At 44.7% G+C, this 15330-nt stretch overlaps 1 protein-coding gene across 1 annotated transcript in view; it reads left to right on the forward strand.

The window, feature by feature from the left end:
* LOC106576988 (galactosylgalactosylxylosylprotein 3-beta-glucuronosyltransferase 2-like) overlaps positions 1-15330 on the forward strand; it is a 47939-nt gene that overhangs the window by 21971 nt on the left and 10638 nt on the right. The window contains exon 2 of the mRNA XM_014154606.2: positions 10078-10222. Within this exon, the coding sequence (XP_014010081.1) occupies positions 10078-10222 (145 nt within the window). The remainder of the gene's footprint in view (positions 1-10077; positions 10223-15330) is intronic.

The raw sequence follows: 15330 nt of genomic DNA on the forward strand, positions 1-15330 counted from the left end.
AGTACCAGATCAATGTGGAGCTATATACAGGGAGTACCAGTACCAGATCAATGTGGAGCTATATACAGGGAGTACCAGTACCAGATCAATGTGGAGCTATATACAGAGAGTACCAGTACCAGATCAATGTGGAGCTATATACAGGGAGTACCAGTACCAGATCAATGTGGAGCTATATACAGGGAGTACCAGTACCAGATCAATGTGGAGCTATATACAGGGAGTACCAGTACCAGATCAATGTGGAGCTATATACAGGGAGTACCAGTACCAGATCAATGTGGAGCTATATACAGGGAGTACCAGTACCAGATCAATGTGGAGCTATATACAGGGAGTACCAGTACCAGATCAATGTGGAGCTATATACAGGGAGTACCAGCACCAGATCAATGTGGAGCTATATACAGGAGGTACCAGTACCAGATCAATGTGGAGCTATATACAGGGAGTACCAGTACCAGATCAATGTGGAGCTATATACAGGGAGTACCAGTACCAGATCAATGTGGCGCTATATACAGGGAGTACCAGCACCAGATCAATGTGGAGCTATATACAGAGAGTACCAGTACCAGATCAATGTGGAGCTATATACAGGGAGTACCAGTACCAGATCAATGTGGCGCTATATACAGGGGAGTACCAGCACCAGATCAATGTGGAGCTATATACAGAGAGTACCAGTACCAGATCAATGTGGAGCTATATACAGAGAGTACCAGTACCAGATCAATGTGGAGCTATATACAGGGAGTACCAGTACCAGATCAATGTGGAGCTATATACAGGGAGTACCAGTACCAGATCAATGTGGAGCTATATACAGGGAGTACCAGTACCAGATCAATGTGGAGCTATATACAGGGAGTACCAGTACCAGATCAATGTGGAGCTATATATAGGGAGTACCAGTACCAGATCAATGTGGAGCTATATACAGGGAGTACCAGTACCAGATCAATGTGGAGCTATATACAGGGAGTACCAGTACCAGATCAATGTGGAGATATATACAGGGAGTACCAGTACCAGATCAATGTGGAGCTATGTACAGGGAGTACCAGTACCAGATCAATGTGGAGCTATATACAGGGAGTACCAGTACCAGATCAATGTGGAGCTATATACAGGGAGTACCAGTACCAGATCAATGTGGAGCTATATACAGGGAGTACCAGTACCAGATCAATGTGGAGCTATATACAGGGAGTACCAGTACCAGATCAATGTGGAGCTATATACAGGGAGTACCAGTACCAGATCAATGTGGAGCTATATACAGGGAGTACCAGTACCAGATCAATGTGGAGCTATATACAGGGAGTACCAGCACCAGATCAATGTGGAGCTATATACAGGAGGTACCAGTACCAGATCAATGTGGAGCTATATACAGGGAGTACCAGTACCAGATCAATGTGGAGCTATATACAGGGAGTACCAGTACCAGATCAATGTGGAGCTATATACAGGGAGTACCAGCACCAGATCAATGTGGAGCTATATACAGGGAGTACCAGTACCAGATCAATGTGGAGCTATATACAGGGAGTACCAGTACCAGATCAATGTGGCGCTATATACAGGGAGTACCAGCACCAGATCAATGTGGAGCTATATACAGAGAGTACCCGTACCAGATCAATGTGGAGCTATATACAGAGAGTACCAGTACCAGATCAATGTGGAGCTATATACAGGGAGTACCAGTACCAGATCAATGTGGAGCTATATACAGGGAGTACCAGTACCAGATCAATGTGGAGCTATATACAGGGAGTACCAGTACCAGATCAATGTGGCGCATATACAGGGAGTACCAGTACCAGATCAATGTGGAGCTATATACAGGGAGTACCAGTACCAGATCAATGTGGAGCTATATACAGGGAGTACCAGTACCAGATCAATGTGGAGCTATATACAGGGAGTACCAGTACCAGATCAATGTGGAGCTATATACAGGGAGTACCAGTACCAGATCAATGTGGAGCTATATACAGGGAGTACCAGTACCAGATCAATGTGGAGCTATATACAGAGAGTACCAGCACCAGATCAATGTGGAGCTATATACAGGGGGTACCAGTACCAGATCAATGTGGAGCTATATACAGGGAGTACCAGTACCAGATCAATGTGGAGCTATATACAGGGAGTACCAGCACCAGATCAATGTGGAGCTATATACAGGGAGTACCAATACCAGGTCAATGTGGAGCTATATACAGGGAGTACCAGTACCAGATCAATGTGGAGCTATATACAGGGAGTACCAGTACCAGATCAATGTGGAGCTATATACAGGGAGTACCAGCACCAGATCAATGTGGAGCTATATACAGGGAGTACCAGTACCAGATCAATGTGGAGCTATATACAGGGAGTACCAGTACCAGATCAATGTGGAGCTATATACAGGGAGTACCAGTACCAGATCAATGTGGCGCTATATACAGGGAGTACCAGCACCAGATCAATGTGGAGCTATATACAGAGAGTACCAGTACCAGATCAATGTGGAGCTATATACAGGGAGTACCAGTACCAGATCAATGTGGCGCTATATACAGGGAGTACCAGCACCAGATCAATGTGGAGCTATATACAGAGAGTACCAGTACCAGATCAATGTGGAGCTATATACAGAGAGTACCAGTACCAGATCAATGTGGAGCTATATACAGGGAGTACCAGTACCAGATCAATGTGGAGCTATATACAGGGAGTACCAGTACCAGATCAATGTGGAGCTATATACAGGGAGTACCAGTACCAGATCAATGTGGAGCTATATACAGGGAGTACCAGTACCAGATCAATGTGGAGCTATATACAGGGAGTACCAGTACCAGATCAATGTGGCGCTATATACAGGGAGTACCAGCACCAGATCAATGTGGAGCTATATACAGAGAGTACCAGTACCAGATCAATGTGGAGCTATATACAGGGAGTACCAGTACCAGATCAATGTGGAGCTATATACAGGGAGTACCAGTACCAGATCAATGTGGAGCTATATACAGGGAGTACCAGTACCAGATCAATGTGGAGCTATATACAGGGAGTACCAGTACCAGATCAATGTGCAGAGGTACAAGGTACTTGAGGTAGATATGTACATGAAGGCAGGGTAACATGACTAGTCATAAGAATAGAGAATAATATGAGTAAAATAAAAAACAGCGTACACTCTTAGAAACAAAGGTGCTACTGTATCTAGAACCTTAAAGGGTTCTTTGGCTGTCACCATAGGAAAACCCTTTGAATAATCTTTTTTTTGGTTGCAGGTAGAACCCTTTTGGATTCCATGTAGAAACCTTTCTACAGAGGGTTCTACATGGAACCCAAAATGGTCTTACCTGGAGCCAAAAAGGGTTCTACCTGGTACTATAAAAGGTTATCTTATGGGGACAGCTGAAGAACCATTTTGGAGAATTTTTTTTCGAAGAAAGTAGCAGCAGCGTATGATGAGTGTAAAAGTGTTTTTTTGTTATGTTGGTATGTGTGTGTGTATGTGTGTTTGTGTTGTTGGCATGTGTGTGTGTGTGTGTCTTGTGTGTGTGTGTGCGTACATTATGTAGTGTATGTGAATATGTGTGGGTTTTGTGTGAGAGTGTTTGTGTAGTGTGTGTATATAGTGTGTATATATGGTCTTGTGAGTGTGTATAGAATCAGTGCAAGATAGGATCAGTGCAGATAGTCCAGGTAACCATTATTTAACTATGTAGCAGTCTTATGGTTTTGGGACCGAAGCTGTCTCTGAGCCTGTTGGTCAGAGAGCTGATGCTTCGGTATCGTTTGCCGGACGGTAGCAGAGTGAACATTCTACGGCAAGGGTGGGCAACTCCAGTCCTCGGGGGGCCAGAGTGGTGTCACACTTTTTCCCCATCCCAACCTAACACAGCTGATTAAATTAATTGCATTCTAAACGGAAGATCATGATTAGGTGATTATTGGAGTCAGGTGTGTTAGCTGCGGCTGGGGCAAAAGTGTGACACCAATCAGGCCCCCGAGGACTGGAGTTACTCATCCCTGGTCTATGGCTTGGGTGGCTAAAGTCTTTGTTAATTATTTTGTCCTTCCTCTGACACCGCCTGATATAGAGGTCCTGGATGGCAGGGAGCTCAGCCCCAGTGATGTACTGGGCTGCCCACACCACCCTCTGTAGCGCTTTGCGGTCGAGGGTTGTGCATTTGCCATAAGCGGTGATGCAGCCAGTCAAGATGCTCTCGATGGTGCAGCTGTAGAACTTTTTGAGGAAGCAAATCTTTTCAGCCTCCTGAGGGGGAAGAGGTGCTGTTTTGCCCTCTTCACGACTGTGCAGGTGCGTGTGGACCGTGTTATGCCCTTAGTGATGTAGACACCAAAGAACCTGAAGCTCATTTGGATGGGGGGGGGGCGCACTCCCCTCTTTGTCCTGTTGTAGTCCACGATCAGCTCCTTGGTCTTACTGAGGTTGAGGGAGTGATTGTTGTGTTGGCACCACATTGCCAAGTCTCTGACCTCCTCCCTGTACGCTGCCAGAAGAGGACTGGCCACCCCTCATAGCCTGGTTCCTCTCTAGGTTTCTTCCTAGGTTTTGGCCTTTCTAGAGAGTTTTTCCTAGCCACCGTGCTTCTACACCTGCATTACTTGCTGTTTGGGGTTTTAGGCTGGGTTTCTGTATAGCACTTTGAGATATCAGCTGTAAGAAGGGCTATATAAATAAATTTGATTTGATGGCTATGCAGTCGTGGTTGAACAGGGAGTACAGGAGAGGACTAAGCACACAGCATTGAGGGGGCCCTGTGTTGAGTGTCAGCGTGACAGAGGTGTTGTTGCCTACCCTCACCCCCTGGGGCCGGCCCATCAGGAAGACCAGGATCCAGTTACAGAGAGAGGTGTTCAGTCCCAGGGTCCCCAGCTGAGGGGACTATGGTGTTGAATGCTGAGCTGTAGTCTATGAACAGCATTCGTTATTTCCCCTCTTGTCCAGGTGGGAGAGGGCATTGTGATGTGCAATAGAGATTGCATCATCTGTGGATCTGTTGGTGCAGTATGTGAATTGGAGTGGATATACGGTGTCTGGAATGATGGTGTGAGTCATGACCAGCCTTTCAAAGCACTTTATAATTACAGATGTGAGTGCTACTGGGTGATAGGCACAAGAGACCTGCTGGTAAAAGTGAGGTAGAACATCCTACCAATTAATGAAAAGTGTCAAGCTCCGGAGAAGACCCAGATGCAGACAGTTTCGAAGTAACAAAAGTTTATTACAAAAACAGGGGGGCAGGCAAACGACAGGTCATGGGCAGGCAGAGGTCAGAAAAGAATTGAACACAATTTTGTCTCTCCCACCTCAACAAGGGTAGAAACTATTCTGAAATGAGCAGACTATTAATTGGTGTGGAAGATAGGCCTACATACTTAAGGATAGGTCTACATACTTGGACTTGAACTACACTGACACATTGCCAGGACAAATTCAATCAATGTCCATGGTTTCATAGTGTTCAGTTGGCCCCTAGAAAGGGAACAAAGGAACCACAAGAAAGAGAGGAAGAGCAAAATCTGAAATCCAATTCCATCAAACCCATGTGAGCAATTATCATAATTACATACTAGAGGGGTTTTTTTCTGTCTGGGAACTGAAGCAGAAAGAAGAGAATCCCACAGATAGAAATTGGCTGTGTCTGAGTAGGTGGTGGAGAGGAGGAGGAGGAGGGGGGAGAAGGAAGGGGAAGGAGAGAGAAAAGGTAGTGTAGTGAAGAAGAGAGGGTGGTGAGAAAGATGGAGGAGGTGTGAGAGAGGTGAAGTGCGTAGAACAGGGCGTGAGAACAGACACTTGATTTTACACTAGCTCTGGTTACTCATTACTGCACTGGCACACCCCTTCTATTCTCCCGCTCTGTCTCCTCTCCACTCTCCCTCTCTCTTTTCCTTATTTATGGATCCGTTCCTCTCTCATCACCTCCCTGCTTTCCTTTTCCATCCTCTCCCACTCTTCTCTCTTTCCCTGTGTCCTCTTCTCTCTTTCCTTGTGTCCTCTTCTCTCATGTACTACCCTCTCTCTCTTTCTCTCCCTTCCTCTATTCCTCCCTCCTCATCCCTCTCCTCATTTATTTCTCCACCCTCAGGAGCAGTGTGAGTCGTGAGTCTGTCAAAATGCTGGCATTGTCTACCCTCCAACCCTGAACCCACCCCCCCCGCCCCACACCCAGCTGCTTAGAAGGATGGAGACAGAAACGATGCCCTTAGAGCACAAACACACACCCACACACCCACACACACTTCATCATTCTTTCAGACACAGCAAACTCAACCCCAACCCCTTACACCAACCCGCGCACACACCATGTATCATTGCATCACCATTTCATAACCTCCTCATTTTCTCTCCTCTAATTTAATTCATCATTTTTTTTTCTCCCTTTCTCTCTTTCATAGCCCCCGCTATGCATATTAATGACACATGGAGAAGGATTGATTAAAATCGCACCAAGGAAACAGTGTATGAGCACACAATTAAATGACAGCTTATTCTCTAGGAGAGGAACACATTTATAATGGATTTATACTGTATCGTTAAAAATCCCAATGTATATGCATACACTTTACATATCACCTCCGTTAATATGGAGTAAACAAAAGCAGCCTAAATATTCACTGACTATGTTGCAACTCAATATTAGATAGATGACATCTTAAATGGTAACCTGACGTATTCTCCTGTTCCCCTCGTCAAAAGTGCACTCCGAATCCACAGACGATGTAATTGACATTACACTGCACACTGCCCTTTCCCATCTGGACAAGAGGAATACCTATGTAAGAATGCTGTTCATTGACTACAGCTCAGCCTTCAACACTATAGTACCCTCCAAGCTCATCATTAAGCTCGGGGCCCTGGGTCTGAACCCCGCCCTGTGCAACTGGGTCCTGGACTTCCTGACGAGCCGCCCCAAGGTGGTGAAGGTAGGAAACAACACCTCGACTACGCTGACCCTCAACACAGGGGCCCCACAAGGGTGTGTGCTCAGCCCCCTCCTGTACTCACTCAATCATCAAGTTTGCAGATGACACAACAGTAGTAGGTCTGATTACCAACAATGACGAGACAGCCTACAGGAAGGAGGTGAGGGCCCTGGCAGAGTGGTGCCAGGAAAATAACCTCTCCCTCAATGTCAACAAAACTAAGGAGCTGATCGTAGACTTCAGGAGACAGTAGAGGGAGCACGCCCCCATCCACATCAATGGGACCGCAGTGGAGAAGGTGAAAAGTTCCTCAGTGTACACATCACTGACAGTCTGAAATGGTCCACCCACACAGACAGTGTGATAGAGAAGGCACAACAGAGCCTCTTCAAGGCTGAATAAATTAGTCTTTGCCCCTAAGACCCTCACATAGTTTTACAGATGCACCATTGAGAGCATCCTGTCGGTCTGAATCAATGCCTGGTAGAGCAACTGCACAGCCCGCAACCGCAGGGCTCTCCAGAGGGTGGTGCGGTCTGCCCAACACATCACCGGGGACACACTGCCTGCCTTCCAGGACACCTACAGCACCCGATGTCACAGGAAGGCCAAAAAGATCATCAAGGACAACAACCACCAGAGCCACAGCCTGTTCCCCCGCTATCTTCCAGAAGGCAAGGTCAGTACAGGTGCATCAAAGCTGGGACCTAGATAATGAAAAAGAGCTTCTATCTCAAGGCCATCAGACTGTTAAATAGCCATCACTAGCCGGCCTCCACCCAGTACCCTGCCCTGAACTTAGTCACTGTCCCTAGCTGGCTACCACCTGGTTACTCAACCCTGCACCTTAGAGGCTGCTGCCCCATGTACATAGACATGGAATCACTGGCCACTTTAATAATGTTTACATACTGTTTTAACTCATTCCATATGTATATACTGTATTCTACTGTATTCTAGTCAATGCCACTCCGACATTGCTTGTCCTAATATTTATATATTTCTTAATTCCATTATTTTACTTGTAGATTTGTGTGTATTGTTGTGAATTGTTAGATACTACTGCACTGTTGGAGCTAGGAACACAAGTATTTCGCTACACCCACAATAACATCTTCTAAATATGTGTATATGACCAATAAGATGTGATTTGATTTGATTATCCTTTAAGGTATGACTTTTTTCTGTACCACTCAGTCAGACAATGCCGCTATGTGGAAAGTATACCTCCATTTCAGATAGAGACCAGGAACCCATCTACTGTGTCAAAATCCAATGTATGTCAATAATGGGATCTGGTTTCCTCGATGTCCCAAAACGCCAGCATAGAGCCAGTAGAGGTTATAGGTCACAAAGCAATTCTTTTTTGGTCTATTTTTAGAGCTAGAATTCTCTGCAGAGTGGATTCTGTCTGAAGGGTATTGACTATTTCTCTAGCACAGGTATTATACGGTTGATGTTGGTTTTGACAGTCTGGGTCCATGCCTGCAGAGGCTGGAGCTTTTAATCAATCTTTACAGTTCCCAGGTCTGCCTTTGCTTTTTCTCTGAGGCCCTGGTCCAATTGAACATTCGTCCTTCTTTCCTCCATTCCTTTTTTAATCACTGATCTGTGTGTGATTGGATAGCAATCATCTCCGATCTTGGAGTGTCTAGTGGGTAGGACTATATGGGTACTATGGGGGTGCTTTGTAATTAAGAATACATTGGAAGCATTTTTAAGGATGTCTTTTAAACAACTGCTCCATCCCTAAGTCTCCATTCATTTGAGGAATTATGCATATCCAAACACGGGTCAGGATCTGGACGAAACATAATTAGAACCAAATGAATGTCGACTCATTTTTTGCTGCTACCCAGTGTTATCTACTTGATTCCTTCACAACAGTCTTCATCAGGCTACTCAGGTTAAAACCCCATCAAAGACCATTAAGGCTGGAAACGATGCAGTACCATAAGGCTAAAAATTAAGATTACACACGGGAACTGTAAACAGTGAGCGAGCGGACATTCACTCTCTTTTCATCTCCGTTTTGACAGACTCGACTAGAAGCCTTTGAAAAAAAACCCTGGAGGAAACAAAGGTTGAGAAGGGTTTTAGCGTCGCACAAGCTCAAGGGGTACAGCATTTGAAGAGAAGACTTCTAAGCTGTGTGCATGGGTAAAGGGGAAGAGAGAGAGAGAAAGGGAGATAGAAAGGGAGAGAGAGCCTTCCCATCACTCTGTTGAGCGCTGGGAGGTGGAGAGGAGACATGAAAGATCTAGGCCCTGCCTTGACCGTTTGTGTGAAGAATCACACGGCGTCATTGTCGCTCTGTAATCCAATACTGTCTTGTATGTTTTGCCCATGAGTGACTTCCTTCAGGTGGTTTGAGGTTCTGAAAGGAGAATAACACTTTATCGAAATCTATACTGGAAATGATGTATGAAATGTTACACACACAGCAGCAAACAAACAAATGAATGCATGCACACACACAAGCAAGCATACACACACACACACACACACACACACACACACACACACACACACACACACACACACACACACACACACACACATAGTAACTGTATACACACACACACACACACACACTCACATGTGTTCCACACTCCAAGGCTAAACGCAATTTACACACTTACACACAAACAGTCTGGCTCTACCCTGCTGCTGGCTGTCTGTAATTAATTCACGGTGAAAATGTACCGGGCCCCATTCTACTATGCTATTTCATTTAGTGTAGGATCCAGTGAAGCAAGGAGTCTAGCCATGCTGATTTCCACCTTATCAGATTTCTTCAGATATTTCATCCGACGTTTGCCACCAAATAAATGTGGTTGTTGATCTACTTCACAGCTTGATTTGAGGAGGGTGGCAGTTCTATGTATGGACACAGACGGTCCATCTCAAAAGTCTAAAACTGCCTCCCTGTCTGCTATCCTCTATCTACACTGATATGAACGAGCTACAAAGGCCTGGAGCTAATTCACACCAAGAGTCCTATTGCTTTGACCTCTCCTGTTTTCGGATCATAGTGCCTGTCTGTGTGGCCTATGGGGCTTCTGTGTGTTTGTGTTTGTGTGTCTAACTCTCTCTCCCCCTCTGTTTCTCTAGATGCGTTCGACGCGGGGTGTGTCAGTGTGGCCGGTGGGGCTGGTCAGTGGGCGGAGGTACGAGCGCCCCATAGTGGAGAAGGGCAAAGTGGTGGGCTGGTACACTGGCTGGAGGCCCGACCGCCCCTTCGCCATCGACATGGCAGGTAAGAGCACATCTAATCCTCTAGGGCAGAGGAACTGAACCCAATGTTTTTTAAACCTGGAATGCGGCCCAACATGGTGTAAACTGCTTCACACTATTAATGGGCTCTTGTGTTTGGGGTGAGGAGTGGGACTGTTCTCGGTCTCTCTCTAAAAGGGTGCGTCAGGTAACGGTGCTTTTCAGCTGTAAGCACATCTAAAAGGAAAGTGGGATGCTGCTCACCACTTCAGCCTTCTAGTGGTCTTTCTCTGCTCTGTCCATAACAAACCCATCTAGTGGTCCCTCCTGCATTAATGGTTCTGCTAACCACACACTGACACTCAAGCGTGCAAAGAAAGGGACACAGCCAGACATGCGATACACATAGACACGTTTTACCCATACTCTGTGCTCACAAACAAACACACACACACACACACACACACACACACACACACACACACACACACACACACACACACACACACACACACACACACACACACAGACAATTAAGACATTGTAACAGAAGAGCCTACTCCTCTCCTCATCTCCTCCTCTCCGTCTCCCCTTATCAACCTTTTTCCTTTTCTCCTGTGCTTTCCTCTACTCTCCCTATCTCCCCTAGTCTTTCTTATTGTTCTGTGTGATTCAGTTGGTAGAGCATGGCTCTTGTAATGCTAAGGTTCATGGGTCAAATTCCTGCTGGGGTCACCCATATGAAAATATATGGACGCATTATTAAGTCACGTTGGATAAAAGCGCCTGCTAAATGGCGATAGGTAGCCTAGCGGTTACAAAGTTGGGCCAGTAACCGAAAGGTCGCTGGTTTGAATACCTGAGCGGACAAGGTGAAAAATCTGTTGATGTGCCCATGAGCAAGGCACTTAACCCCAATTTCCTCCAGGGGTGCTGTACTACTATGACTGACCCTGTAAAAAATAACATTTCACTCCATTAAAAGAAAAACAAATTGATCAGAAATACAGTATAGACATTGTTAATGTTGTAAATGACTATTGTAGCTGGAAACGGCTGATTTTTTATGGAATATTTACATAGGCGTACAGAGGCCCATTATCAGCAACCATCACTTCTCAACGTCAACAGTGAAGAGGCGACTCCGGGATGCTGACCTTCTAGTTCCTTTGTCCAGTGTCTATGCTCTGCCTAGAAGGCCAGCGTCCCGGCATCGCCTCTTCACTGTTGACGTTGACACTGGTGTTTTGCGGATACTATTTAATGAAGCTGCCAGTTGAGGATTTGTGAGGTGTCTGTTTCTCAAACTAGACACTCTAATATACTTGTCCTTTGCTCAGTTGTGCACCGGGACCTCCCACTCCTCTTTCTATTCTGGTTAGAGACAGTTTGCGCTGTTCTGTGAAGGAAGTAGTGCACAGCGTTATAAGAGATCTTCAGTTTCTTGGCAATTTCTGGCATGGAATAGTCTTCATTTCTCAGAACAAGAATAGACTGACGAGTTTCAGAAGAAAGAACTTTGTTTCTGGCCATTTTGAGCTTGTAATCGAACCCACAAATGCTGATGCTCCAGATACTCAACTAGTCTAAAGAAAGACAGTTTTATTGCTTCTTTAATCAGGACAATGGTTTTCAGCTGTGCAACCATAATTACAAAAGGGTTTTCTAATGATTAATTAGCCGTTTAAAATGATAAACTTGGATTAGCTAACACAACGTGCCATTGGAACACAGGAGTGATGGTTGCTGATAATGGGCCTCTGTACGCTTATGTAGATATTCCATTCAAAATCAACCGTTTCCAGCTTCAATAGTCATTTACAACATTAGCAATGTGTGACCCCAAACTTTTGAATGGTAGTGTATATCTTTCAACTCTGCGGTTATGTTTAACGTACAATTTCAATTTATCTAATCAAATACAATCCACAGATTGCGTGTTGAAGATAAATACTTTTACTAAGAGAATTAGTATCTTAGTAATTGACTGACCCGGTCTCTCCAGATCTCCTAACAGTACTATTTCTAGGGTCAATTTTAGATCAATGCTATGCATTTTCAGCCATTCCTGAACCTGAGACCAGAAACAGGCTACCTGAGGGCAATACCAAAATAAATGGTCTATTGATTCTGTATCCTCACAACAAAATCTGCAGAGCTTCGATGATTTTATGGCCCAAATATTCAACATTTTGTTGGTGGCAAGAATTCTTTATAATAATTTTAGCTGAAAAGCACGAAGTCTTGAATCTTGCGTTGTTTTATATATCAACTCATACCATGGAATCGGTACATCAAAGATCTCTTCCAAACTATTTTGCAATCTGTATGGCACAGTTCCAAGATGTCATAGATCAATTCCAAGATGGCATAGCAGTCAGGCGTTTTTTTTTCTTGTCGTATCCCGTGTATATATATTTTTTTCTTCGCATATATTTCGTATATATTTTTTATAAAAAATGTTTTAACCTCAACTTCAACATATTCTCCTGCAACCCGCCTCACCCAATGTGGTATGGATCTGCTATTTTCTTTACTCTAGAACCGGAACCCCCAACAGAAGCTAGCCAGCTAACTAGCTACTAGCTAGTAGTCAGCTAGCCACTGCTAGCGGTCATCAGCTAACCTTTAGCCTGGACAACTCCTGCCAGTCTGCACAGCGCGATTCAATCCAGAGCATATCGGACTTCTTTTCTCCACATCTCCGGATTCCTACCGCAAGCTCTGAACCTTTTCACCTGGATCATCGCAGCTAGCTAGCTGCTATCCGAGTGGCTACTCCTGGCTAACGTCTCTGTCCCGGAGCAAGCACCAATTAGCCTGGAGCTAGCCTATGTTAGGCCCATCTCCCGGCTAGCTGAAGAGGTCCATCAGCCACTCCTTGGGCTGCAATACCTATTTTTCCAATTGGCCTGGACCCCTTTTACTGCCGATACGGAGCCCCGCCGATCCATCATGACTGGACTACCGACGTAATCCGCCCGAGGGGGTTTTCAACAGGCTCCTCCATCGCGACGTCCCCTGAATGCCCATCTGCTAGCCTGCTAGACCCTGCCCACTAGCTGTCTGAATCGCCGTGTCTCCAGCCCGCCAAGCTACTCACTAGACCCCATGATCACTCAGCTACGCATGCCTCTCTCTAATGTCAATATGCCTTGTCCATTGCTGTGTTGGTTAGTGATTATTGTCTTATTTCACTGTAGAGCCACCAGCCCTGCTCAATATGCCTTAGCTAACCGTTTTGTTCCACCTCCCACACATGCGGTGACCTCACCTGGTTTAAATGGTGTCTATAGAGACAATACCTCTCTCATTGTAACTCAATGCCGGTGGTAGCCTAGTGGTTAGAGTGTTGGACTAGTAACCAAAATGTTGCAAGATGAAATCCCCGAGCTGACAAGGTAAAAATCTGTCGTTCTGCCCCTGAACAAGGCAGTTAACCCACTCTTCCTAGGCCGTCATTGAAAATAAGAATTTGTTCTTAACTGACTTGCCTAGTTAAATAAAGGTAAAATTAAAAAACTCAATGTCTAGGTTTACTCACAGCCCACTGTACATTATGCCTTGAATCTATTCTATCGTGCCCAGGAACCTGCTCCTTTTACTCTCTGTTCTGAACGTACTAGATGAGCAGTTCTTATAGCCTTTATCCGTACCCTTATCCTACTCCTCCTCTGTTCCACTGGTGATGTAGAGGTTAATCCAGGCCTGCAGTGCCTAGCTCCCCTCCCATTCCCCAGGCGCTGTCATTTGTTGACTTCTGTAATCGTAAAAGCCTTGGTTTCATGCATGTTAACCTGTTGGGACTAGGGGGCAGTATTTGCATGGCCGGATAAAAAACGTACCCGATTTATTACTGGTTACTACTCTTGCCCAGAAATGAGAATATGCATATAATTAGTAGATTTGGATAGAAAACACTTTGAAAGTTTCTAAAACTGTTTGAATGGTGTCTGTGAGTATAACAGAACCCATATGGCAGGCCAAAACCTGAGAAGATTCCATACAGGAAGTGCCCTGTCTGACAATTTGTTCTCCTTCTGTGGCATCTCAATCGAAAATACAGCATTTCTGCTGTAACGTGACATTTTCTAAGGCTTCCATTGGCTCTCAGAAGGCGCCAGAAAGTGTAATGGGGTGTCTGCAGTCTCTGGGCGAAGTACAGGAGCTCTGTTTGTGAGGGGTCAGGCTGGGAACAGTGACACTGGAGATGCGCGTTCATGACAATTCTCAATTTTTTTCTTTCAGCCTTTGAATGAATACAACATCGCCCGGTTGGAATATTATCGCTATTTTACGAGAAAAATCGCATAAAAATAGATTTTAAACAGCGTTTGACATGCTTCGAAGTACGGTAATGGAATATTTTGCCATTTTTTGTCACGAAATGCGCTCGCGCGTCACCCTTCGGATACTGACCTGAACGCACGAACAAAACGGAGCTATTTGAATATAACTATGGATTATTTGGAACCAAAACAACATTTGTTGTTGAAGTAGAAGTCCTGGGAGTGCATTCTGACGAAGAACAGCAAAGGTAATCCAATTTTTCTTATAGTAAATCTGAGTTTGGTGAAGGCCAAACTTGGTGGGTGTCAAATTAGCTAGGCGTAATGGCCGGGCTATGTACTCAGAATATTGCAAAATGTGCTTTCGCCGAAAAGCTATTTTAAAATCTGACACCGCGATTGCATAAAGGAGTTCTGTATCTATAATTCTTAAATTAATTGTTATGTATTTTGTGAACGTTATTCATGAGTAATTTAGTAAATTCACCGGAAGTTTGCGGTGGGTATGCTATTTCTGAACATCACATGCTAATGTAAAAAGCTGTTTTTTGATATAAATATGAACTTGATTGAACAAAACATGCATGTATTGTATAACATAATGTCCTAGGAGTGTCATCTGATGAAGATCATCAAAGGTTAGTGCTGCATTTAGCTGTGGTTTTGGTTTTTGTGACATATATGCTTGCTTTGAAAATGGCTGTGTGATTATTTTTGGCAGGGTACTCTCCTGACAATCTAATGTTTTGCTTTCGCTGTAAAGCCTTTTTGAAATTGGACAATGTGGTTAGATTAACGAGAGTCTTATCTTTCAAATGGTGTGAAATAGTCCTATGTTTGAGAACTTTGAATTATGACTTTT

This window comes from Salmo salar, chromosome ssa18 (assembly GCF_905237065.1).
Source record: "Salmo salar chromosome ssa18, Ssal_v3.1, whole genome shotgun sequence".
Lineage (NCBI taxonomy): Eukaryota > Metazoa > Chordata > Actinopteri > Salmoniformes > Salmonidae > Salmo > Salmo salar.